Below are 27,845 nucleotides of genomic sequence, written 5' to 3' on the forward strand. Positions count from 1 at the left end.
TGCCTAAACTGTGTAGTGATATTCAAATTAAAGTATTTTCCTTATTCAGCTGGCTTTTTATTATACATGCCACATGTTATGCCAGTAATTGGTTGATATTGTTATAAGTATTGATGTATACTGGGTATAGTGATACTTGCTTATTAGCCTTAACCGCTGGCTGAATTAACAAGCAGCAATTAACAAGCATTACCATCGAATCCTTGGGAAATAGTTGAGTGTCAAATCGGCCAGCCATGCACCGTGCAAAAACAACCCGTGGCCAGCAGGGGTCACCTTCACTCAACCAGAACGAGAAGACGTGAATTCCTAAAAAAAAAAACGAATTTCATACAAATTTACATTTAGTAAATGAAGAGTAATTTACATTTTTGAGATTTTATATATTTCCTGAGATTTTAGATATTTCTATCCCAATAATGACCATAGGTCTATGAACCATTAACATAAGCTATTAGCTAATTACATGCATATACATGACATATTACAAACATGTTTTATTCTATACTAATCCTCTTTAATAAATAATCTATCTATTGATGGATTACACAGCCAAGAAGACACTGGCACGCGCAAACGAAGACACGCACGCGCGCAAACCCCAGGACTGAGACGGTCGTTTGTGCAAGTGTCTTTTTTTCCTAAACTAATTGAGCGAGGACAATGATAGTCGCTTCCTGAAAGCTCTCATTCAAATCCGTTCGGAAGTCAGTCTTAAGAAAGAAAATCGATGACTAGTCTAAATGTATATCAAAGTAGGACAGAAACACAGGCTCTTGAAACATGCTGACATAAGTCCCAAGTTATTAAATGTATATGTCTGCGCAAAACCTGTCCATGTTAAGCAATTTAAATTTATTTTTAAGTTAAAAGTATTAGGCTATTGGCCGAAGAACTGCTCGAGAAGTCTTCAAAATGACCTGACCACTCCAACATGCGTGCTCGTCTTCGCCACATCACTTTGACTTGCGACGTGCGCGCCCCCAAACCCCTCCCCTGTATTATTTTCTGACTGAAGCTCACTCTCACTCCACTTTGGGCACCAACCCACCCACCCACCCACAACAGCTGGAGAATCTCAGAGACACGGTCTAGGAGGAAGATGGTGGTAGCGTATACGGTTGACTTTCCTTTACACGGATAGACCGAGGAACACTCCCCGGGGCACAAGCACTCCCGACCCGCGAAGAGTGGAGCTGTACCCTGGCCAAAAGAATAGAGCCGATACCACCAGCACTGAACGGAAGAGGACGAAAGCTCACGGTAGTGCTGTCGGGAACAGAACAGGCATGCCACCCCCAGACCTGAGGAATTCATGGAGATAAGACAGCGCCGTTGGGGGAAGACTCCTTGTAGATAATGGAATAAGGGAAACAGGATCAAGGGTATCGTCGCTCTGGGGATATAAGGTCCTCTGGGGGGAGAGGAGGAAACCGAGTCTGTGCTCCACCACCACCACCACCACCACCACCATCCACAAGTAAACCCAACCGGGTCCCTGCTCTGTTAACGCAGGAAATACGGCCTGGGAAAAGTTTGGGAGGTTTTGGAGACAGAGAGGGGGGCTATCGCTGACGTTTAGCACGCGTTAAAAGCATTCAACTTCGAGCAGAAGGACACCTTTTAGTAGCTGGCACTTCATATTATTTATCCCCGTCCTTCAACAGGCGTATAACGCGAAGGAATCCATCCGGACGTGAGATATGATTGGAGTTGTTGTTCAATGAGTTTTTTTTTTTATTTGATCAACACTATTTATAGACTAGCCCTTTCCGACTGGGCTGTTCTGGCGTTGTTTTGCCAACTCCTGTGCGCAACAAGTTGGATATAGCAGCTCACAGAAGCGAACTTATTGGGATAAAAACAGCTTGTTTTCGGTTTGGTTTGTTTTTTCGCACCATTTGCTCTTCCACCTCGTCCTTCGACCCTCTTGCAAATCGGAACGGGGAGCAATAAAGGGCTGGAGTCTCGGAGAGGGATTTCAGGAAAGGACGGGGCTGTGTTGGTGGGAACAGGCCGCGGACGTCCACTCACACTTTGGATTTCTTCCACTGACAGGGCCCAGTCAGGGTTGAATGTGGATTATTTAGACCGACGAGCTCTCAGTGCTGTCCGGGTGTCCAACGTGAATGCGGTGTTTTGTTTCTCTGTGGAAAGTGTTTTCTTGCAGTACATTGCAGCATGTCCCTGGGCATGAGGGCGTTATTCGAGGGGGGGGAAATGAAACTGTACCATTGACTATTTGACGCGTGTGGTTTGATGAGATAAGAGGGACCCTGTTTGAAACTGTTCCTTTCGGCAAGCCGGGGGGATGTAGTCGAAGACACTAACAACCGCTGTCAACACTTTGCACAAATAACAACTTTGGGGACATCATGAAACCATGGACTTGAACAGTGTTTTTATTCTCAAACAACTATTTTCCAGCCAGGCATACATCTTGCAAGTTGCAATAAGGGGAGCCAGTCCATAATACAAATGAGCTTCGGATGTTAAAACCCAGTCTTTGGTCAAGAAAAATGTCCAACGTCGGAGCAGGAAAAAAGGCTGACTACTCGTATCGCGTTAGCAGAGGAACGCGGGATCCGACTGGACAGCTCACGACCCTCCGGAGGGACTCGAGCATGGAATGTGAGTACTGACGTAACGCCGGGCTCGGATCATGAACTGCTCGGGAATCTGGAACAGGCCCTTTTATATGAGTGAGTGTGCAGGCTACCATTTACGTAGTCAAGACGTCCGTGCCTTGCGTACGACCCACGCACTTTGATTATTCAAACAAACACATTGGCTCTCCCCCCACCACAACCCCTTCTACCCCGTTACCCACCACCGCGCTCCCAGTTCCTCCTCACCTTGACAGATGTGCACATGCGGCGGCCACACGTCCACTCTAATAAGCTGAGCGCCATCTTTTATCACTGACCCTGTTTTCGTATTTTCACCCCGCGTGCACCTGGACGTCATGGCCACTTTGCAGCATCACAGACGGCTTCCCATGCATGGCACCGAGGTCCGCTGCGACCCAAAAAACGAGGGGGCTGTGACCGTGCGGGTTGCCAACCATGCGTCACAGCCGCATCAACAGGAGACGGTTAAGGTTGCCAACAGTGGCGGCGGAGCGGGAGGAGGCTCCGGCGCGGTAAATAAAGTGAACCCCATCCTCCATAAGTACAGCATTTCCTCAAGCTGCAGTTCCGGGGAATCTGGGCCGAGACCCAAGTTCATGACCACTTTGAGGAGATGGAGAACGTTGCCGCCCCTGTTTGAGCGCTCGGCAGCCCAGTGCTGGGACCCCAAGTTTGACTCCTCCATCCTGGAGGAGGCTTGCCGAGAGCGGTGCTTCCCCCAGACCCAGCGCCGCTTCCGCTACGTCCTCTTCTACCTGGCGGTGGCCGCCGCCCTCTGGGGGGTGTACTTTGCGGTGAACAACGACCGCTGTGACACCATGACGTACCTGGCCCCCACGGCCGCCTTCCTCCTGCTCCTCTGCCTCCTCTTCTTCTTCACCCTCACCTACCTGTACACGCGCGTATACTCCGGCGTCTCCCTGCTCCTCATCGCCATCACCTTCGCCTTCACCCTGGCCCCTCAGATGGAGACGGCCAGGTACTTTGACCTGGAGTGGGGGGAGGGCGGGGCAGGGAACGCCACCCATCCTCCTCCCCCACCGCGTACCCTGACCTCCGCCCAGGCCCCGTGCATCTCCCCGGTGGGCAGCTTCTCCCTGTGCATGGAGGTGCTGCTGCTGCTGTACAGCGTGCTGCACGTGCGCCTGTACGCCTCGGTGCTGCTGGGCCTGCTGTACTCGGTGCTGTTCGAGGTCCTGGGGCTGCTGCTGCTGCTCCAGAGGACGGCGGGCGCCGGCGCCGGCCCGGCGTCGGACTGGGACACCCTGCGCTGGCTGGTCCCCGGCAAGGCCCTGCTGCACCTGTGCGCCCACGTCATCGGCATCCACCTGTTCATCATGTCGGAGGTGCGCTCACGCACCACCTTCCGCAAGGTGGGGCACGCCATCATGCACGGCAAGGAGCTGGAGGTGGAGAAGGCGCTGAAGGAGCGCATGATCCACTCGGTGATGCCGCGCCGCGTGGCCGACGAGCTGATGAAGCAGGGCGACGACGAGGGCGGCGGCGGCGGCGGCGGCGGCGGGGAGAACGCGGGCAAGCGCTACTCCGCCGGCGCCTGCTCCACCTCGGCCGTGATGCTGGGCGGAGGAGGGGTCGGAGGGGGGCCCCTCGGGGCCGGCGGCGCCGCCAGCCCCAAGAACCACTACCACAAGCGCAAGAAAACGTCCATCCCGCGCGGGCAGATCATCTTCCGGCCGTTCAACATGAAGCGCATGGAGCCGGTCAGCATCCTGTTCGCCGACATCGTGGGCTTCACCAAGATGTCGGCCAACAAGTCGGCGCACGTGCTGGTGGACCTGCTCAACGACCTGTTCGGCCGCTTCGACCGGCTGTGTGAGCTGACCTGCTGCGAGAAGATCAGCACGCTGGGGGACTGCTACTACTGCGTGGCGGGCTGCCCCGAGCCCCGGGAGGACCACGCCTACTGCTGCGTGGAGATGGGCCTGGGCATGATCCAGGCCATCGAGCAGTTCTGCCAGGAGACCCGCGAGACGGTGGACATGCGGGTGGGCGTGCACACGGGCACGGTGCTGTGCGGCATACTGGGCATCAAGCGCTTCAAGTTCGACGTGTGGTCCAACGACGTGAACCTGGCCAACCTGATGGAGCAGCTGGGCGTGGCCGGCAAGGTGCACCTGTCGGAGGCCACGGCCCGCTTCCTGGACGACCGGTACCAGCGGGAGGACGGGCAGGTGGTGGAGAGGGCGGGGCAGACGGTGGTGGAGAAACTCAAGGGTAAGGCAGCAACCTCTATTTCTTTTTTAAAATATTTTTTTATTGGAGAGAGAGATAGACGGGAAGGTAGGGGAGAGAGAGGGCAGGAGGGCAGGAATTGAAGCCGGGTCGATGCCATCAGGACTTGGCCTTAGTGGTACGGGCTCTTCCTCGGTGAGCCCCAGCAGCCTCTGTTTCTGTTGTGTATTGTTTGATGTCGCACTGAATGTGTGCGGGTTCAATTATCACGCATTATTTTAGTTGAAAAGGAGATTTTGATGCTCTTTACGGAAGTTCTGCACAACGGGTCAGGTGTTCAAGTTTTCCGTTCCCCCGCCGATTCCCTTCCATTCCATCCGATGACGCGCACATGCCGGGCAAAGATCTATTTTTAAACTGGTCGAACAACAAAGGTCACATACAGGAGAGTGCGAGACAATGCGTTGATTGAATTTCAGCGGGACAACCATGTCAAGCGCGTCACAATCGTGGAAACCCACAATGTCCAATCAAGTGGACCAGGGCCAAGGTAGCCAGAGAACACTGAGAGCTAAGCCCCTACCCACTGTACGCTATGTGACTAGCTAGTCCCACCAACAACGGTCTGGCAGCAGAAGAGATGCATTGAGCGGAGATCAACAGATTAGGTAACCACAAAACAAAGAGTGTTTGGATCTGTGACTCGTGTGCCGGGATCGTTGGCAGGCTGATATACAAATGATCATTAATAAAGAACTGGTTATATATAACTGGGTTATTTGTTAATTTGATAATAGTAATTGCGGTGAATAGACCTATTCGTAATATATTGTGACTGCGTTGTTTGGTCCTTTTCTAAATAATTTAATAGCATGTGTTTTATCGTTTGTTTTATGTTATACACAACAATGTACAACACTCTACAGTCCCAGCCTTCATACATTCCACATTCACTAATTAAAACCCTTTTTATAGGATGGCACGTTTGACCCATGGCGGTGGGATGTTAACCATTGTTGATGCCAAGCTCTGGTGCTCTGGTGTGCAAAACCAATATGTGTTTTGGCTGTTTAGCCATAGCAGTCTGTAAGCACCAAACAGGCTCTATCTCGCTGGCTTTGTTTGCTCTCTCTGCCTCTTGCCTGGCTGGAGTGTTTGTGGGCTGGAGATAGGGGTTTATAATAGGTTGTGCAAGTATGCCTAACTCATCACATCCTATTGCTGCTGCTAGGAGGTGACTGATCCTTCATGAATGGGGAGTGTAAGGGTTGTGTGTGTGTGTGTGTGTGTGTGTGTGTGTGTGTGTGTGTGTGTGTGTGTGTGAGACAGAGAATGTCAATGAAAAGGAGTAAAAATAATAATGTAAAAGCTACACATGCCAGTTGAGCTGAACAGAAATGCTCATTTACATCGAAAAGGTAAATGAGTATTCAGTCCCGAAAGGTAACTGAAACATATTTTAGTAATTTTAGACTTTACAGGGGAAACACAAAATACAAATATGCAAGTAGAAAAAGACAAAATACAATGTACGGTTTGAAGTGATCCGTTCTGGCCTTGAGCCATTGTTTGAGATGGATCTTAAAAGGTCTAGGTGCTGACACACAGATAGTTAAAGTGTGTTGCCCCTATGTTGCACCTCACAGTCCCCTCTAGTGGTGGCCCTTAGGCCCATGGCAGATCGTGGGGCCTCTTTTCTGGGTGAGTGGGTGCACTATGCACAAGCACACACGGCTCAAAGCAATGTCATCGCATTTATATCCCGTCAGGATTCTACTTGGTAGACGAAGAGACCAGTAAGGATTTGAAGCCAGGTTTTCTGACCGCTGGGAAAGTCTTGCTGATTTATTTTAGAAAATGGCATCCTATTTTTGGACTGGTTCTGCCTTCTACCATCTTCACCGCTCCTTGAAGATGGGAGAATAAATCCTTATAACAGCCCTGGTTTGTCATCATAATTAAGTTATGGCAGCAGGACATCGCCGGACCAATTTGCAGATGCGTATTGGTCTGGAACCTCTCAGTTAATTTTGGGTTTTCATGGGGGCGCGGACAAAACTGCCTCTGGATGCCATTGGATAGACCTACAACCAATCGGAGAAACAAAGTGTGTCGCACATCAGCGGCAGCCATCTTGGTTGTTTATGAAAATGAAAAACAAAAAAAAAACAACCAAGGTGCTCCTATTGGGTGCCCGTCTGTACAGTCATCACACTAACCCGCCCCAATATGAGATAAACGGTTGTGATTGGTGCAACCTAGGTCTGCTGGAAATCTTTCCTAGCGAGGTGGGGGGGGGGGGGCAGACGCATATGCCAGAGCAAATAAAACATGAGCTTGCAGATTCGTCTGGTTCCCAGGCTAAAGTTATGTTGAAAGGCTGTATTAATAGTTGTATACATCGTTTATGTTCTCAAACAAAACATGATACAGAGACACAAACAATTTGTCAAATGTGACGAATCTGTCCCTCCGATCTTTGTCTCGGAAAGTACCGGGGGTCACAACAGAGTCACTCGCTCTTTGGTGTCTGTTGACAGCCCGGCCTGGCTGTTCTGCTCTGTGTGAGTTCTAGCTGATTCTGTCATACTGCCTGCTAAGGACCTCTGAGCTGCGCAGGCCCAGCTATGCATCTGTCTTGCTTAGTCACTATCCATCGCCCATCACTATCACCCATCATCACTATCCGTCCTTATCTATCATTCATCACTGCCTATCACTATCCATCCCTCTCTTTCAATCATCACTGCCTGTCATCCATCACTATCACCATCACTATAATCCATCCCGAACATCCATCCCCATCACCCATCACTATCCATCAGCCATCACTATCCTCCATCTGTATTAGGGCTGCTCGATTATGGAATAAAATCATAATCACGATTATTTCGGTCAATATTGAAATCACGATTATTCTTGAGTTTGAAAACATGATGTATTTATTTTGCATGTCTCTCCCAAAAAAACAAATTTTTAACTGAGAACTTTGAAATTTCGCCTTAAAAAAATACACAAAATGGTTAAATAGAAAATGTTCAAATCTAAAATGATGAAGAGATATTTATCCAGCTTTCCCTGCACTTCCTATAAAACATTTGATAAAAAAAAATGCATATATATATATATATATTTATATCAGAAACTCAATTATCTTAGTTTTGTGATTGCGTTTGACGCTTAAATCGAAATCGCGATCAAAATTAGATTAATCGCCCAGCCCTAATCCGTATCATCCATCACTATCCATATCACTATCACCATCCATCACTTTCTATCTTAAACCTGCTTTGTTTCGCATCTCATCCCCCTTCTGTCTGACCGAATGTCTATCTCTCTGCCTTTGTCTTTCTACCTGTCTGTCGGCCTGTCTGTCTTAGATGCTTGCGCTTCCTTTCTCCGCTTCAAAAGGAGAATTGGATGTCAGGGAAGGACCGTGGAAGTGTTGTTGGTGGTGGAGGAGGTGACGGCGCAGGCGTCCGCCTGGTGGGCACAGGACGCCAAGTGCTCATGATTTAAAGCCCTTTCTGTATTTGTATCTGGTGGCACATGCAGCGCGTGTCGGTATGCACGGCCATGTGCTCGACATTTGTCTGTTGGCTTTTGGTGTTCATTCAGTGCCCATCAGGGCTGTGCTATGCGTGCCGAAAGCACCAGGGTCAATGTTTACGTGGGCTTGGACAGGCAATGAATATATAGTATGTATTTATGGTTGGCAGTGCTTTTATGGAGCATAGATAATGTTCTTGTTTATTGACCCGATGTCGACCTTGAACATTTGCTCCTCCGGTATCACAAACTGACAAACTCATGCACAGCGATGCACGCATACACAAACGCACACCCCAGATATCGCCACGCCACGTATCTATAAAGGCACGTGTATATGTTGGCGTATGTTTCATCATTGGCCGTTGTGAATCAGAAAATATTATTTAGATGCATGCGTCTTACATTTAATTAGTGTATTGTAATTAAATCTGTCCTTTTGTCAGTGGTAATTACTTTGAATGAATCAATTAACAGTGGATTTTTAAGTGCATTAAGTATTCAATATAAGTTGTCAAAATCTCTTATCAACCAATGCTATGGGTTGATGGCTGAAGAGTGTCTCCGTACAAATATTGGTGCTGTCAATATTGGCCAGTTTCTTATTACTGAACAAACATTGAAACAAGGATTAATACGGACGTGTGTGTGTGTGTGTGTGTGTGTGTGTGTGTGTGTGTGTGTGTGTGTGTGTGTGTGTGTGTGTGTGTGTGTGTGTGTGTGTGTGTGTGTGGGGGGCATGGACAGACATCGGTGCCTCCGGGCAGGTTAGCGCTGGGCTAACTCAAACATGTCATCCAAGCATGCAGTGGGAAATGCAGAGACATAGACCCTCAGAGTGTTTGTGTGTGTGATGGTTTTATAATGGGCATTCAGGCTCCCCAGCACACCAAAGAGATCAATAGGTGAGTGAGTGAGTGAATGGACTGGGTAACCGACAGCATAGGTGAGAACCATCCAAGAGGACTGCTATTGAAGGCCAGCAGGGAGAGGAGGAAGGCAGCGTGTGAATCCAGAAGGAGCTCACTGAGTGGTGTCAGAGCGCTGCTCAAGACGTGAGACATCCGCCGGCAGTGTCTCATCTCGCCGGCTGTTGTATGCTGGCAGGCCTCTGTGTGTGTGTGTGTGTGTGTGTGTGTGTGTGTGTGTGTGTGTGTGTGTGTTGGATATCCCTCTTGCACTTCAAGCACAAGGGGATACACAAAAAGATATTGACGCACAACGCATGCAAACACACTCACTCCTCCTCCTGACACATTAACACTGAGGGGCAGTTCCAAAGAAATACGCCATTGAGTTCACTAAATGGACTCTTTATAGCGTAATGATTAACTCTTGTGCATGCGGGTAGTCTCTCTGCTTCTTTCTCTCTATCTCGTTCGCACAAACGCACACACAAACACACTTGCGTACACACACGTCTTGCATTCCATTATTCTTGGTGTCCTTCCCTCTCGTGCTTATGCGTCCTTTTAAATTCTTCTTGCACATTTCATCCGTTTTTTTTATTTGTCCTTTACTCCCTCACTCCACTGTGCGTGTGTGTGTGTGTGTGTGTGTGTGTGTGTGTGTGTTGGGCTCTGTATATAGTGGAGATGAGACGAGTCTTTGCCCGGAGGCCCCCCTGCCCCAATATGGTGTTGTTTAGCCCCCTCTGGTACTTCCCCCTGATTGGTTTGTGTGGGAGTGTTTCTTCAATGCAGGGGGTTGGAGGTCAACTGAAATGGTCCTCCCAGGCTCTCATGTACCTGCTTTTGTCTTGACACATACACAAACACACCCATACACTGCATATTTTATTCATTACTTATGCATGAGCGTAATAACATAATGACTAATGTGCTGTGTTGCCTTGATGATTCAAATGGTTCGATGTTCGTCGTAATTGACGAGTTTGGCCCGTCTCGCAAGCATGTGTGTGTGTTGGTTCGGCCCGTGTGTGTCGAGGTTTGAGTGATATACCAGGGAAAGGTGTGGATTTTAGAGTGCCCATGCATGTGCCTTTTGTAATTTATTGATGTAATAAATAACAACCTTGTGTGTGAGACCATAATAGAGACTATAATGGAAATCTATCATTGATGTCTTGTGGTTGTAGTTGTTTGAGCTTATGGGTTATTTCCTACAGGGCTTGTGAAGTTGTTGTGTTGTCAAATCGCATGGCGACATGCCCTTTAATGCAAAGCATCAGTGGTCAACAAGGTAAGTGTTTAATAAAGTCGTATTTCCTGTTGCTTGGCTTGTGATCTGAACTCTTGCACTTTAGTGTATCCTGCTCTCACAAGCCTCCCCTTTAATACAAAGTGCTTTTTAAATCATGTCGATAAGAGGCTCTTACCCCGGACATATGTCCCTATTTTTAAAGTCTAGGGGCGGATACCCTGGCTTATTATGTTACTTATAGCATTAGGTTGTACCAAAGACTCTATTGGCTTGCCATCCTTTGGTTAGAGATTACAGTAAAGGGTATTTCTGAATGTATATTTATCGTGACTATCCCAGAATGCATGACTACATAACAAATTGCATGCTAGAACGTGAATGATGCTTCAAGGTGTCGGGCCGTTGTTTATTAATCCCAAATATTTCTCCTTCTATATTATACAATAAATTGCATCTGGTAGGTAATGTTCAACCATCCACAAACCTCTAACCAACATATTTTCACAGTGTAGCGTGAGACCCTTCAGTCTAGATGACAGGGCTTTTGTTGTTGTGAACGGAGCCTATTGAAAATCCCTGCATCGTCTGCTGAGCTGAATGGGTAGAGATAACGCTGTCTACCTTCACATTAGCCGCTACTTGACATTTCGCCCATTTGTACTCATGCTTATTCTTTTTTTTTCTGTGTGTCGGGAGATGAAGCGGAGCACACGATAAACAATTTGCGGGGTCAAAGGCTACAGGTATATACTAACGTATAGCGGGGCCTGTGTGTGTGTGTGTGTGTGTGTGTGTGTGTGTGTGTGACACCCACAGAGGCAAGGTCCAAAGCCATTCAAACAGTCCACTACACCCTTCCTTCATAATGACCCTTGTATCATTTATGACACACACACACACACACACACACACACACACACACACACACACACACACACACACACACACACACACACACACACACACACACACACACGTCAGACTGTATTGCAACAACCACATCTTATTCCATATTTGTTTTGCGACAGCTAGAAAGTTCGGTCGGTCAGCGCTGGGCAGCGCTTTGTGTGCGTCCGTGTGTGTGTTTGCTGACACGCATTTGTGTGTTGTAGTATGACTGGGATAGCCTCGGGACTGTGATGACAATACAAAGCGTAAGGGGAAGCCACGTAGACGCTGACATGGTGAACACGGGATGTTGGCAATGGGTACAGGCAGACGAATTTGTGGTGAACGAACAGATGGGCTTCTCTCTATCTTTATCGTATCATCTCCTCTGAAGGCTGGATGATGAATGGTTCACTTACAGGCGTACTGTCGGGAAAAGCTCTTGTTGGACTTTTGAGGGGAGGGGTTAAAAAAAAAGTAGAATTTACTCAAGAAAAGAAGGAAAGCGAATTAGGCGGCAAAGAGACAAAGTCCGTTTTTTATTCCTCTTTGGCTTGGTGTGTCTGAAATGGTGGGGGAGGGAGAGGTCAGAAAGAGGGAGGATGAAGAGAAGGAGGGATGAAGGAGGCTAGGGGGGAGCAGGGGAAAGAAGGACGCTTCCATCAGCTTGTCCAAATATGGAGGCATCTGCTGCTAGCACAACCGGCCCGGCCTCGTTCCCAGCCTCTGGTTCTCAGCCGATCTGGCCTCTGGTCCTCAGCCTCTGGTTCTCAGCCTCTGGTCCTCAGCCGGTCTGGCCTCTGGTTCTCAGCCTCTGGTCCTCAGCCTCTGGTCCTCAACCTCTGGTTCTCAGCCTCTGGTTCTCAGCCAATCTGGCCTCTGGTCCTCAGCCTCTGGTCCTCAGCCTCTGGTCCTCAGCCGGTCTGGCCTCTGGTTCTCAGCCTCTGGTCCTCAGCCTCTGGTCCTCAGCCTCTGGTCCTCAGCCTCTGGTCCTCAGCCGGTCTGGCCTCTGGTCCTCAGCCTCTGGTCCTCAGCCTCTGGTTCTTTGCCGGACAAGGCCGTGGTACTTAAGGCCAAGCCTGAGCTGGGACACTGGGGCAGGGTGGGAGTTTGCTTGAGGACAAAGAAGAAGAAGAAGAAGGAGGAGTAGAGAAAGGGATGAATTTGGGGGAGAAGTGAACCAGGAGGACCAGTAAAGTCGCGTGAGGGGATGCAGAGAGGAAGGCATGGTGGAGACGGTGGTCGGGCTGGGGGTTAAAGGGACGTGAGAGACGAGATGGCTAACGTCTGGTGGAGAGAGAACAGAAACCGAAATGTCAGAGCTTGGAAAGAGGAGTGGCTCTTTTATGGAGCCGGAGACAAAGTGAGGGAGGAAGAAAGAGTTGTGTCTTTTGTCGCTCTTTCAAGTTGCTCTGGGTGTCTTTGGTCTTTTGTCACTCTTTCAAGTAAACACATGGAAACACAGGAATGAGGAAAACCTATGTTTCCAGCTCCGAAAGGTCTTGCTCTCTCGCTCTCTCTCTCTCGTCCTCTCTCTCTCTCCTTCCACTTTCTCTCGTCCTCTCTCTCTCTCGTGTTCTCACGGAGGCATGGTTTCCCATGGGCGACTGGGGGGGGGGGGGGGGGGGCGCAGCTCCTGACCCAGGCCCTTTTCACTAGGGAGGGTATTGATCTTGTAGCTAAGAGCCACCCTGAGGTCAAAGGTCACATGACAGGAAGTGAGGACTAGTCTGGACTAGGGCAGCGTGTTCAGTTTTTTTCTCCGTCTTCCAGGAATGCTGGCGTAGGGGGCGGTGGGAGGGTCTGTTGATGAGGGTTCAGCCTTATGGGTGTAGGTACGTGTGTGTGTGCGGCGAGGAGTTACTCAATGCAGTCCGGGCATTTCCTATTCTCCATTCTTAGGAAGAGTGGGAGAGAAAGGGTTTCTGGAGAGGTTTTGTTATGCTCAGCACTATAAATCTGTATACAGTTTATCAATGAACATTGATAAACTGTGTGTGTGTGTGTGTGTGTGTGTGTGTGTGTGTGTGTGTGTGTGTGTGTGTGTGTGTGTGTGGATTAAAGCATTTGCATGTCTGTGTCTTTCTAGAACATATTTTTGTGTATTCCTGTTTCTGTATGAGTGCAGTTATGTGTGTGGTGTGGTTTTGTCTTAGTATGCATGGGTGTATCCCAGTCAGTGTGTGTGAATTGCAGTGTGTATGCCCGAGCGTATGTGTGTGTGTGTGTGTGTTCTAGTTTGTGTGTCTTGGTGCATACATGTGGAATGTGGCGCCTAAGTCAGCCCAGACAGGTCTCCCCGTTCCCTCTTCTCCATTCATTTATTGATTCCCCTATCTTCATTCATGCAGTCGCTCCCTGCATCCTGAACTGGGAGCAGCAGCAGTAGGAGAGGGACTTGATCTCTCCAAATCTGCATGCAAGTGCGTTGGTGTTGCACTGCATAGGGCATGCAGATAACTGGCAACAAGTAATCAGTATATTTCCCTCTTAAAAGTATGCATATTTAATCATTCATACTTCCTTGAAGAAGTATATTGTGAGTTACCAAATATTATATTTCCCTCTTAAAAGTGTTCATATTCATAGTATTCATCAATTGCGGGTATCTTGACTGTACAATCCTTTTTCCTAAACATTAATTCATTCATTCATCAATTCAATCATGCCTGAAGCCAGTAGGGGATCTGGTATCCATGCGTCCTACAACCCCTCGTGCTAGTTCCACGGCAGCGCTGCTGCATAGCCTTGCCTAGGGTCAAAGCATTAGGCTGTGAAATGAAAGACTTTAAATGGGGAAGTCATTTATTGATCGTGGACGTTTCTCTTGTTTTTAATCCCCTGTCTGGTCCATTGTGTTTGTTTGTTTTCCGTCTTTGTGTGCATATGCTTGAATATCAGGTGTGTATCAGTTTGTTTATACGCTAGTATTTATATTAGCCGGTATCTGAGTCTGTGTGTGTGTGTGTGTGTGTGTGTGTGTGTATATATGAGTGTGCGTGTTCCATCCTCTAGGCAGCACTCTGGAGAGATACTGACACCAGCACTCTAAAGTCTCAACGCAGCTGGACAGGGAACATAACACACTATTGATCGTCCCAGTGCTTGTGCTCACAAGCACTGGGTTGAGCAGGGAAAGTTCAACTGAGGACACAAACACACAGGTGCACGCACAGACACACACAGACCCACATAAGTGCGTGCCAATGTACACACACACACACACACGCACACACCGGCTCCACAGAGCATGGCAGAGGCCATTAGCTATGTTACATCAGGGCTACGTCCTATGCACTTTCCGTTGTATAACTGTATAAAGCAAACTTTCCTTTCATGCTTGTGAGAGCTGCTCAACCTGGCATGTAATCTGGCAGTTTCATGGCACATTTGTGGTTTATCTCCAGGGAACTTCAATTACCCCATGCATTTTATAAATGTTCTGCTTTTGGTGATTGGTATATTCATAGCCATATACATATATATATTTATATATGTATGTATGTATGTATGTATATATGTTCATTTATTTCCAGCTATGTATTGCGAAATTGCTCCCTATTCAAGTTTAATTGCAGATTGGATTACACCTGCCGCATGCCCACACAGAGCACACTGTCCTGCTGCTGTGTGCCATCACAACGTGTGCCCTGTGTAAAGTGTGTATACGGCGCCCACACAATCCATTGTAAGACAAACCTTAGCACACGACAGCATCCCCTTTTCACCCAAGAATGAGGTCATTGTTGTCGCGTGTGGGGCAACATGCATGCCTGCCAGAGAGGAGGTGAGAAAGGGTTTGAGGAGGAATGTTGGTTATGTAAGTCGTCGTGTTGCACCCTTCTAGGTCACTACCTCACCCCATCACCCCCACCCTCTTAACAAAACAAGCACAACTTAAAAGCTGGAGGGCCTGCATGTCCCTCACCCTGGTGTGTGTGTGTGTGTGTGTGGGAGAGAAAGGAGAGACATTTGGACGAAAAAAAGAGCGAGAGAGAGAGGGAGGAGAGACATGGGCAGGAGAGAAGCAGACTCAGACACATGGACTGAGATTGGCAGGGACAGAAAGTGCCATCCTTCCATGCTATTGCTGCAGCGGTCTGTCTGGTTTGTTGAACACAGAGACGTAGTTGGCATCCATTTGATCCCCGGTTTCCTCATTAATAGAATCATTTCCAGAGACATTTCTGGATGGAGGATCATTTGGGAATGCCTGAGAAATATTCTTTATGGTAATTTGCATGGCTTGTTTGAATTGTATTTTTGCAGTCACAATCACTCCTGTTTTCTCATTGTTATGCAATATATGTTATAATGCTGAAATATTCAAAGCTGGTGGAAATAATAAGCATTGTTTAACTTCAATGAGCCTAAATTGCATGAAGTGGTTAATGAATGTGTACCACTGACATTTCAAGCCAATTCCAACACAATAACATCTACAATATGAAGCTAAAGATAGAACGCATTTTCCCAACCTGTATTGGAATTGGAGAGGCCGTTCTTTCATTACTCATGACCTCCATCCATTGTCAGCCACTCAGTCACTTATTCATTCCTTGAAGTTGGTCATGGGCGACCAGTAGCAGATTATGTGTATGCGACTGTGCATGTGTATGCGACTGTGCATGTGAATGCAACTGTGCATGTGTATGTGTCTGTGCATGTGTATGTGTCTTTGCATGTGTATGCGTCTGTGCATTTGTTTCCGTAATGTGCACATGTGTCTGTCTGTCTGACTCACTTGGTAGAAAGAGGTCACAATTCACATGTACGACACACACACTTTTCTCCCGAGCCGTGACGCACTAACACACTTCTCTAAGACTGCAGTGGAGAGCTCCGGAGTTAGATTTTCACTGGCTGGCATAATTTCACCAGAAGCTATGCATTTCCCTCAATGCAAAATGCATCTCTCAATGGCATGTGCTAAAGGTATCCCTTAGAAACCTGGGGAAGGTATTGCATATGAGCTGTAACAGTAACGAGTTTCAACCTAGCTTCCTCTTTCCTTACCTCCTAGGTGTTTTACCCTTTCTCCCTCCCTCCTCAGAGTCTCTGGGTCGGTGGTGCTCTTAGAAACAATACAGAAAGGAATGGATAAGTGGATGCCTCTCTCGCATTACGATCTAATCCTTCCATAATGCATTGTTCTTCTCTTGCTCGGTGAACAGGGCGGGCGGATACTATGTCGATGCATCACCCATGTTAGGATGTGATGTTGCTTCTAATGCTATCGCCACGTGAAACACACAATGCTTGTGTTACCTTAGTTCAGAATTTTTTTTTTGGAGCTGCCGCTCCATGTGCTGCAGATGAGAAATTACTTCTGTGTGCTTGGATTCCTAATGTTTGGGATAAAGGTGGATTGGTGGAGCAGATCCTAATCACTTTGGTGATTTGTCTACCCCGGAGTATGAGCCGGTTTGATTGTAATACATTGGTGGCTGACTTTTAAATCCAACATGACACTAATCTGCGGATTGCCAGTCACACGGGTACGGCAATGATCAAGTGGTGATTGAAAGTGTCTTAAAAAATAAAAACTGTTGACCTGGAAAGAGCTACACTGTTGAACTGTGCATCGCTAGAAATGCATTACCTTTTAACAGGAATGCATCACCTCTAAAGCCTAATACATGGCAGTAGGCTTACCTGCTCAACAGGGATTTCAAAGCGGCACACCGGTGTACTTATTCATAATTGCATAGAAGGGAATATCCCAATCCTCCATAAGCGCCTAGGCTTGATATGACCCGCTGCTATCTGAGCCTAGCAGGTCTATGCTGGTGTGTGTTGTGTCATGCTAGCACCTGTAGTGCGCTGTGTGGAAGCAGGTCAGGTGTGTGTGTGTGTTTTTTGTGTGTGTGTTTAGGCTGATAGTGGCTGGCCCCCAGCCATGCTTCTAATCCAATGTTTGTGTATTTCTCTTGTTGGCTCTTCTCTCGTAGTGTTGGCTTTTGAGCGTAGCTTACAGCGATACAACACGGGTCGTATTTCCACCCGAAGCTTATCTGGCGGACTGTGTACATGAAGCTGCTCAGAACGATTAGCAAACATCGTATACAGCCAGTATACCGAATCGACTAAAACGAAGTCGTAAATATAACCGAGCAGCTGTTGGAATGAACCAAACTATAAAAGAAGATGACAAAATAGGTCGGTGTCGTTGGTGATGATTAATAACCAATCGTTACTCGCATCCACTTTGACCATTCCTAATAAGATAACGATGTAATAAAATGTGTTTTCCTCCCGTCCCAGGACTGAAGACCTACCTGATCTCAGGCCGGAGGCCAGGCGCCCCCTGCAGCTGCTGGCCAGACAGCCAGCCGGGGGCCTGCGCGGGGCCCGACACCCCCCCGGACCTCCTGGCGCGGGGGCGGGCCGCGGCCAGCGCCGAGCCCCCGCCGACCCACGGCCGCCCAGACAGAACCCCAGGGGTACGTCCCGGGGGTGACCTCCACAGTGCGGCGGTCGTTTACAATCCAGGCCGTTTGCCGGCGCGATGCAGAGAACGAGGCGGAGTTGTGGCAATCGAGTTGTGTTTGTAAATAACTAGTGATCGACCGATATTTGCGTTTCTTACGTGTATCGGCATAGGCCAATTTATTGTGTTTTTTTCGCCATGATTTACATACAGACAGTTCAATAAATGTTCCTTTTTATAAATTGAGCCTTGTAAAATTTGTTATCATCGTCGTGTCATTTTGATGATGTAAAGTGAGGAAGCAAAAGCAGTATCGGCTCCAGGTGTCGGCTCAAGAAAATCGGCAGCCAGTATCGTTCATCGGCCCTGAAAAATCCATATCGGTCGATCCCTATAAATAACAAAGCTTTCTGTTGCATGGCGGCTGTGTGCTGGTGTTTACATGTTATAACCGTGGTGTCCTTTCCCACTCTGTGGCTGCGTTCTGCAGCCGGCCAGGGGCTCCCCTAGCACCGGGCCCTGCCCTGCAGGAGAGATCGGTGACGAGACGCCCCTCAACGGCTGCCAGGAGGAGCACAAGATGGGCAGTGCCAAGGTGTGTACGCACACAGACAGAGGGCTATTTGAAGCCAGTGGTACACTCTTAATGCAGACAGAAGTCAAGTGGCTTTGCTGCTGTGTTAACTTGTGCCAACTTCAGGGGTGCATTCCATTAGTGACGGGGGGTCTAGGGAATAAACATCTTCCTCCTACGGCGTCTTTATCTAACACTCCCCCCTTCTCTCCGTCTCTCCTTGTTTACCTCTCCCTCCCTCCCATCCATCTCCCGCTCCTCTTTCTCACTCTCTTCCTCTCCCCATCTTTCTCTCTCCCTCGCCCATATCTCCCACCCGCGCCCATCTCTCTCTCTCTCTCTCTCTCTCTCGCCCATCTCTCTCCCGCCCCCCCCCCCCCCTCTACAGTTCAGCCCCGCCTGCCACAGTCCCCGGGCTGCCAACGGGCTGCTGAGCCCCCTCTCTCTGGAGGGCGTGGTGCGGGCCAGCCGGACGTCCCTGTGCGACGCGCTCCAGGAGAAGGAGAAGAAGACGGGCACGGGGACCAGTGGCACCGCGGCCTTGGACCACTCGGCCCTCCTGCTGCGGGCCAAGCAGCCGGGGGAGAAGAGCGACGCCCACTTTGTGGAGGTCATCCGCGAGGACAGGTCCGTGTCCCAGGGCTGTTAGAGTTCCTCCTGTTTTAAATCCACTCCAATTGAAGTTAAATGAGGTCAAATGGAATGCCACGTTATCATTCATACCAAATGTACTTGGGTTGAATATGAAACTGACGGAACACCACCGATTTGGGAACTGCAAACAGACTGTCACTTACTGCAAGCGTATTTGAAATTAAAGTAAGGAGAAGTAAAAGCTAAAATTAATTCTGATATGAAAGTTGACATTCTGTGGGCAAAACCATACATTTTTTTTAAATCAAATTAAAATAAGCTTGCGTTATTATCGCACAAATTTTAACAGCCTTAATACATATACAGTAGAGATACGATATACGTAGATAAAAAGATAGAGAGCAGGAGACCAAGGACTCTCAAGTGTCTTTTTGACGTGACATCAAGACATGGATCGTGTCTTAGGTAATTGATTTTAGTAGGAACCCACCAGAGAGCATTTTGAAGGAAATCCCTCTGAAATAGAATTTGGTTTTGGCTTTTAACTGAAAAAAGACTCCTGCTCTTCTGTCGGTCTGTGTAGTTTGATGAAAGACTACTTTTTCAAGCCTCCCATCAACAAGATCAGCCTCAATTTCCTAGAGAGACCCCTGGAAAACGCTTATCGCAGTAGCTACCAGAAAGAGGTACACACACACACACACACACACACACACACACACACACACACACACACACACACACACACACACACACACACACACACACACACACACAATCACTTAGAACACACACACAATCACTTAGAACACACACACAATCACTTAGAACACACCACTTTTATTTAACGTCTCTCCATTATCGCAAGTAAGCACTGATTTAACGAGACAGACGACACCACAACGGCCCCTTGTGTTGAGTCTCTTCCCTCCACCCACCACCCCCCCCCAGGTGAAGACCCAGGTGCGCGTGCAGACCTTCGCCTCCACCACCTTCAGCTCCTTCCTGGACGTGCTGCTGAGCTGCTTCGTGTTCCTGGCTCTGACCCTGGCCTGCTTCCTGCCCGCCCTGGTGGGCTCGGCCCCCGCCGCCGCCACTGCTGCCCTGGCCCTGTCCCCCCTGGCCGGCCTGCTGGAGCTAGCCTCCCTGGTGCTCTCCATACGGTGAGCGCACACACACACACACACACACACACACACGCACGCGCGTAAAAGATGCACGCACACGTAAAGACACAGACACACACGTAAAGACACACACACACATGGGCGTAATAGACACCAACACACTCACTAAAAATACACTGTACACACAAACGTAATACACGCACGCACACGTAAAGACACACACACACGCGTAATATACATTTAAAGGACACACACACACACACACACCCGTAATTTACATGTAATAGACATTTAATAGACAATAGAAATGTAAGAGACAGTTAAATGGGTTCAAGAAAATACCATTCACCGAAGCTACACACACAGTTAAAGATGTGTCCCAAAATATTTCCCATATCACAATGTGAACGACACTGCCGTTTAGGCCCTGGATCCGTTTTAATCTTGCGTATGATTAGGATGCATGGACACGCATCATCTGCATACGATGTGAGGGTGGTTCTCGTCTGTTTCCCTGCTGCTCTGTCCTGTAGCGTCGATCTCAGGGGAGGCATGTCCTGTAAACCTGTTTGTAGGTCAGATCCACCACCTGTGGTTACACAGACGATGCAGACAGTAGCCTGTGCCGAAGGGGAATTTCCTCTGGCAGCAGTCCCTTCAATTATTGGGATTAGCCATTGATTGCCCAGGTGGTGGAATTAATGTAGGCTTGCATATCTTACACTTATTTATAATTATAAATTATTTGAGTTACTTTATACCATAGTTGCAATCAATACGCACACACACACACACACACACACCACACGACCACACACAACGCACAACACACACACAGACACACACACACACACACACCACACGACCACACAGCCACAACCACACACAAGACGCACGCACGCACGCACACACACACACACACACACACACACACACACACACACACACACACACACACACACACAGGGAGACAGATCAATCCTGGTATCCTATCCAGACGGGTTTTTCAATGCTAAACTGGTCTCCTCTCTCATCCCTGCAGGATGGTCTTCTACCTGGACTCTGTGATGCGCTGTACCCGCACCCTGCTCAGGGTGGTCTCCGGCTGGATCCCTCGCCACGTGGTGGGGGCCGTCTTGGTCTCGCTGCCGGCGGTCTCCGTCTTCTCCCACTTCCCCTGCACCGAACGCCTGCCCCTCCAGGTAACGGCCCGCCGCTCTGGCAGCGCCTCGACACGGGGCGGGGAAACAGACGGATAAGAAAAATCTGTCTGTCTGTCTGTCTGTCTGTCTGTCTGTCTGTCTGTCTGTCTGTCTGTCTGTCTGTCTGTGTGTGTGTGTGTGTTATGTAGACAGTGTCGATGGCCATTTCTATAAGCAGCTCTGCATATATTAATAACTGGATATGTGTGTGAATGTTTTTGCCCCAAGCAGTTCTTTATTATATAATTCTATGACTAATATAACACGGTGGGCGCTGAGGGGAAGTTTGTGTAGAGCGGTTAAACAAAGTGAAACTGGAGCTTAATTGTAAAGGAACAATGTTTCTGTATTGAGAGAAGAGAGAATTATGCTTTATTGTGGACAGCACTTTTAGACACACTATTATGTGAGTGTGTGTATCTCACTCTGGATCAATGACAATCGAGATTCAGTAACTCAATTCCTAAACACTTCCTTGAGGCCTGGGAGGGGCGACTTCAGCCAGAATGGCTCTTTATACATCTCAGTAGTGATTCAAGAGTTTTAATTTGTCACGTGCAGGGAAATATAAAAAGAAATGCATAGCAAATAGCAGTAATAAATATGAAGCACTAGAATGTTATAGCAGCATGTAAACACTGTAAATAGGGTAATGGTTGGAGAAGTGGCTGTATACAATGTTGAATGTCTGTCAGGCACCGGTAGTGTTCTTTGAGATTGTCGGCGTCAGAGAGAGTGTGTGGGTGACTCGAAGTTGACTCTTGAGTTGTCCCTCGTGTGCAGGTGACCATGTTCCTCTGCTGTGCTACTATCCTGGCCATCATCCAGTACTGCAACTTCTGCCAGCTCAGTTTCTGGATGCGCTCGCTCCTGGCCACCTCCACCGGAGCAGTGCTGCTGCTGCTGCTCTACAGCCCCCTCCGAAGGCCTGGGTGAGTAACTGCAGCCAACGTGCTCATAGAAAAAGAAAACAAAACTGCCCACCTATTGTTTCCTTGGTTAATTGTGTGTGTGTGTGTGTGTGTGTGTGTGTGTGTGTGTGTGTGTGTGTGTGTGTGTGTGTGTGTGTGTGTGTGTGTGTGTGTGTGTGTGTGTGTGTGTGTGTGTGTGTGTGTGTGTGTGTGTGTGTGTGTGTGTCTGTCATCCCTTTGCACTCTTCCAGGACCGGTAATAACAGCTGGCCGACTCTTGGGTGAGTGTCGCCATGGAAATAGAAGTTGGATGAGTAACATTTGAGGGGTTGAACGGGGCCAAGAACCCCCTTTTATGTTTTTCAAAATCACTGCTCTTCCTCTCTCCCCCCCCCCCCCCCCTTCCTGTAAGCTCTGTCCTGTCTGTCACTTACACATACTCTTTTCTCGCCTTCTCCTCTCTCCCCCCGTTGCTTCTGCCAAGCTGTAATGGCTGCTAAATGTCAGAAGCAGTGGGAATGACTCACACAGCCAGAGCCAGTTCCCACTGGCCTCTGGTATCAGCACTGCTCGTTAGCTTCTGTGCGGCAGAGGCAGCAATAGAGACTGCCCTCTCCTTTGTATTTTGCAGCTTTTTAGTTGTAAGATCTTTGCTGAGGCATAAAAAGACGGCACAGTCTTGCTGGACTGTAAGTCACTCATTTGCACTTCGCATCACATCTCTCTTTCCCGTTCTCCTTCCTTTCCCTCCTCCTTTTCTCATGCTTCTGTTTTTTTGTCTTCGGAAAATTGGAAAATGCTTCCTTTTCTCTTTTTTTCAACAGTTGCAAAGGAAGAAAGCATGGATATGATTTTTTGGGTGGATTTCTTTCCCTGTTATTTTATATATATATATATATATATATATATATATATATATATATATATATATATATATATATTTTTTTTTTTTTTAATTACATCCCTGTGACCATATCATCTCTCGACCTAAGGGTTCAATCTTTGTCTAAGCATTTCATGCAGTCCCTTACTTATGTTCAGGCTCTGACCTCCCGTTTGTTCCTCTGCAGGGGAAACCTCACAGCACTGAGTGAGGCGGACTCAGCCCAGGCCGCCCCAGACCCAACTCCTGATCCGGGCCTGAGTCCGCTTGACTTCCTGCTCCATGAGGCCGTCTTGGCCTTCTTCCTGCTGCTGCTCCTGGTCTGGTTCCTCAACCGGGAGTTTGAGGTCAGCTACCGGCTCCATTACCACGGTAATGTGGAGGCTGACAAGCATCAATTAAATATCCAGAACATGCGTGACCAGGCTGAATGGTTGCTGGGCAACATCATCCCCATCCACGTTGCCGAGCAACTCAAGGTTGGTTTTTTTCCCTCCTTTCTCTCTCTTTCTTTTTTCTTCGAACCCCAAATATTCAAACTACTTACTCAAAGCCCAAAAGCAAAAAGAGGCAAATTACAGCATTTTTTTCTTCCTCAACATCAAAGCATTTGTCCACTTTCCCACTGCCCTTTCCCCATCGCTCTCCCAGCTGACCCAGAGCTACTCCAAAAACCACGACAACGTGGGGGTGATCTTCGCCAGCATCGTCAACTTCAGCGAGTTCTACGAGGAGAGCTACGAGGGCGGCAAAGAGTGCTACCGTGTCCTGAACGAGCTGATCGGGGACTTCGACGAACTCCTCCGCAAGAGCGAGTTCGCCAACGTGGAGAAGATCAAGACCATCGGCGCCACCTACATGGCGGCCTCGGGCCTCAACGTGCAGCAGGTGGCGGAGAGCGAGGACGCCCACCCGCACGCCCACGTCCGGGCGCTCTTCCATTTCGCCCTGGAGATGATGGGGGTGCTGGACGACTTCAACAAGAACATGCTGGGCTTCGGCTTCAAGCTGCGCATCGGCTTCAACCACGGGCCGCTGACGGCGGGGGTGATCGGCACCACCAAGCTGCTCTACGACATCTGGGGCGACACGGTGAACATCGCCAGCCGCATGGACTCCACCGGGTTGGAGTGCCAGGTGCAGGTGAGCGAGGAGAGCCACGGCGTGCTCCACTCCATGGGCATGGAGTTTGACTACAGGGGTACCGTGAACGTGAAGGGCAAGGGTCAAATGAGGACCTTCCTGTACCCCAAAAGGGAAGGGGGCGACAGCCGGCCGGGGAGTCAAGGACAGCTCGGGGCCTGTGGCGCCGGCGGGATTGCGATCGCCGGTGGACCTTCTTCCACTGCAGACGCAACGGATCGGCGTTCAGAGTCTGTCGTCAAGGCGACAGGGCCACACCCTGGCCACGCTGAGCCCAAGGAGGCAAGGGAAGAGGGGTATAGGGACGCACCACACCCTCCTGGGCCTTCCCCCATTCAGGGTCCTTACCCCCCGGGCCCGGCCGCACTACAGCCAGAACATTGTGCCCCACAAGTGCCCTTCATGGTCCAGGCACTTCAAGAGGCGAAGGGTGAAGAGGAGGAGGCCGATGAGCTCACAAATCTGAACGAGGAGTTCTATTCACGCCTCTGATCCAAGCCCTACTGCCCTCCCTACTGCCCTCCAAAGTCCTGTCTTGGGACCGGACAGCCTAGGTGCCGGTGTATGGGCAGGGCATTTCTACATTAAAACATTTGTTTATGTTTTGTTGCTGTATTTTTTCACAAAAGAAGAGAGTATATTGGTGGGATGTTTTTTCTCGTCGGTTTAAAAGCAAACCTTAGCTAGAGTAATGAAAATAAGTGCTACTAACCTTTTTTTCCAGTGGAATGTGACTTGCCGCTGTGTTGAACACAGACAAATAATGACAGATATGTCTGAAAAAGTGTGGGGGGGGGGGTGGTTAGAAGGAAGTACTTTTTGCTATTCTACTTTTTCTTTTGTCATTAAGTGCCTTTGAGAACAAGAACCATGGACTCATCTAACATGACTATTGAGCAAACGAAGAAAAACACATCCGGGCCAATCCCCTTAAAGATGTAAAGTAAAATGCTGTGGTCTCTTAAACCATACGTTTAATCATTTTTTTCAATGAAACGTTTGTTCAAATGTATAATCTTACCATATTCGTTTTTTTTTTTTTACCTGATTGAAGTTTTTACTTGACCTAAGGGAAAAGAATGAGATTCTATAAAAAAGTGCCATTAGTGTGTGAGTAGGTAACGCAGGGAATTCAAGGGAGAATAAGGGAAATCACAACAAGCAGTGTTATTTATGTCATTCTGTTTTTGACACAAGAGATTGATACAGTATTCACTTGTGCCACAGTCTCGAAAGCAAAGGGACGTACTAAATAGGGCTCTGTACATTTTTGCTTCTACGCATCTAAATGCACATTTGCGCACAGGCCTTGCACAAACAATGTTTTCTACGACCACTTGTTATTTGGTAGTCGCTACAATTAAGGCAAGCTTTTCCATGTCTAATGCAGCAAATGCGCTCAGTAGCACAAGATCAAATCTAGATAAGGGAATGTAAGGATAAGAAAGTAATTTCCAAAGGTGATTTCATCATGAAAAGCCCTAAGGCACTTTAAAGACTGTTTAAATGAAATGGCAAGTGACAATCGATGAGCAGGACTGATCACAGGCCGGACTGCATACCAGGACAGCCTCCATCCCAGTTGGACACAGAGCACAGAATAGATTATAAATATGGAGTTCACATCAAGGGTTGCTTCATGCTGAGTGTGTGAACCGAGTCTGGGCTACATGTTTAGAATTTTGACACCTTTGCTGGTAAAACAAAAAATAGATTTAATCAATTACTGATCAATATCTGCCTTTATATGTGTACTTTGCTTTTGTGTGCATGTGTGTGTGTGCTTGTGTGTGAGTGTGTGTTGAGTTTTCCTCAGTCACAGCCTTCTCCATCAATGCTGTATCAATATACTTTAAATGTGCCACTTTAATTGAATGATTTAATGGTGCAATGCATCATGTCATGTACTTTTGATGTTCTTTTTTTCATATTCTTACATTTTATATAACTTGTGACACTATGGGGGTAGATTATGATTGTATGAGTAAATGTTGCAGCCTGTGCGGTCTTGGCTGCAACATTTTCTCAAATTCTATCTTTTCCCAATCTTTCAGTTCTGTCATATTCCCAAAACATAGATTAGTGTGGTGATGTGCCCACGCAATAACTGTTATCCCTCATTGTTGGGGTGTGTGTGTGTGTGTGTGTGTGTGTGTGTGTGTGTGTGTGTGTGTGTGTGTGTGTGTGTGTGTGTGTGTGTGCGTTGAAGGGATCAAAATAAGCAAATGCATAAAAATCCCAACAACAAATACATGTAGATATAAGATCTAGTTTCAGTTCAACAAATATGTCAGAATTTATGGAAAACGGGGAACTTGCCGATCCTTTAGCTATCCGCTACATTTCCATTAGAATGAGGAGGGAGAACAGAAAAATGCACGAGAAACATGAACAACGTCAATCATTTCACTTCTGTATTGATTTGAAAATGACTTGTGGTTTGAATGGGTTTTATATATGTATATATATGTATAAATATATATATATATATATACATATCACTGCAAAGTTATAGATTAGATAACCAGTTTATGCTGATTTTCTAAGTTAAGAGCTATTGGCCATATCACTCCTAGACATGAGTAATAGTAGTAAGAACTTTCTATATTTAAATCAAAATGAAGCTATGATATCAGCCCTTAATATGATGAAAAATATCTCTGAATAAACCTTCAGGCATATTTTTTCAAATTTGTTTAGACTATGAAACGTTTCATAATAAGGTTGAAGAATAATTAATAGTTACGCAAGACTTCCCGCCCCAGGCAGGCTTTTCATTTTACATAAATGAAGAAATCTCCCATGCCACCATGACTTCATGACTAACCTTGATTGACCATTTCACCCGCCATTTTTGCCCATGACAAAGTTGTTCGACTTTAATTGAAAGATATAAAAGTACAATGTGTGTGTTACCTTTCCTAATGTTGCTTTCATGTACCCTAGTGTGAACAGAACACAACTGTTGTTAACCTGCCAGTGTGAACGAGGAATGTCCTGGATCAGTGCCTTTTGACCACAAACTATGGTAACCCGCGTGTGTAAAATGCTTTTCTCTTGATCGTAGCAGCAATTTCATATGCCTTAAGGCTTCCATATGTCGTGAGTCTTATGAAAATTGTCATTCACTGCTGGGTTTTTAGTGATGTACGATTGTAATCAAAGCCGAGCTCTACTGCGTTACAATCTCAGCAGTATTTGACCTGACATGTTGACGCTATTGCCCTGGTGTTTGTTTTTAATGAGCTTTTTTCGATTACCCTGTGAAGTAATCCAAATCCTGTTAATAGTTTCTCTCTAAGCAATCGCCCTGATTTGGGACAAAACAAATATTTATATCAGATGTAGGCCACGTGTACAGCATGTAGATTTAACTTATCTATGTGGGCACATCACCACTCCATCTATAGCTCACATCTGTACACAGAAAAATAAAGAAAGATTAAGTAAATGTCTCTGGCCCTGTGGTCTGTAAAGGTGACTTTTGGAGAGAGTTACATTGTGTGAATGGGGAAAATGATGTGGAAAGATTACTTTTCATACCTTTATCAGTGTGGA

At 47.6% G+C, this 27,845-nt stretch overlaps 1 protein-coding gene across 1 annotated transcript; it reads left to right on the plus strand.

Moving 5' to 3' along the window:
• Positions 1-1,060: 1,060 nt before the first annotated feature.
• LOC307071592 (adenylate cyclase type 9-like) lies at positions 1,061-27,703 on the plus strand. The gene is made up of 11 exons (XM_079730624.1): positions 1,061-4,865; positions 17,688-17,866; positions 18,344-18,448; positions 18,816-19,054; positions 19,605-19,707; positions 19,973-20,184; positions 21,191-21,350; positions 22,134-22,282; positions 22,513-22,542; positions 23,332-23,623; positions 23,796-27,703. The coding sequence occupies exons 1-11, from the start codon at positions 2,966-2,968 to the stop codon at positions 24,777-24,779; spliced, it is 4,353 nt and encodes a 1,450-aa protein (XP_079586750.1). The 5' UTR covers positions 1,061-2,965; the 3' UTR covers positions 24,780-27,703.
• Positions 27,704-27,845: the final 142 nt, after the last annotated feature.

Source organism: Pollachius pollachius (assembly GCF_949987615.1).
Source record: "Pollachius pollachius genome assembly, chromosome: 2".
In the NCBI taxonomy this organism is placed as follows: domain Eukaryota; kingdom Metazoa; phylum Chordata; class Actinopteri; order Gadiformes; family Gadidae; genus Pollachius; species Pollachius pollachius.

What these genes read in the sequence shown, in the direction of transcription:
- LOC307071592 (XM_079730624.1), top strand. Translation starts at nt 2,966, where the DNA reads ATGGCCACTTTGCAGCATCACAGACGGCTTCCCATGCATGGCACCGAG. An exon ending in GCCCAGACAGAACCCCAGGG is followed by an intron (nt 17,867 to 18,343) that starts GTACGTCCCGGG and finishes TGCGTTCTGCAG; the next exon opens with CCGGCCAGGGGCTCCCCTAG. An exon ending in GAGGTCATCCGCGAGGACAG is followed by an intron (nt 19,055 to 19,604) that starts GTCCGTGTCCCA and finishes CGGTCTGTGTAG; the next exon opens with TTTGATGAAAGACTACTTTT.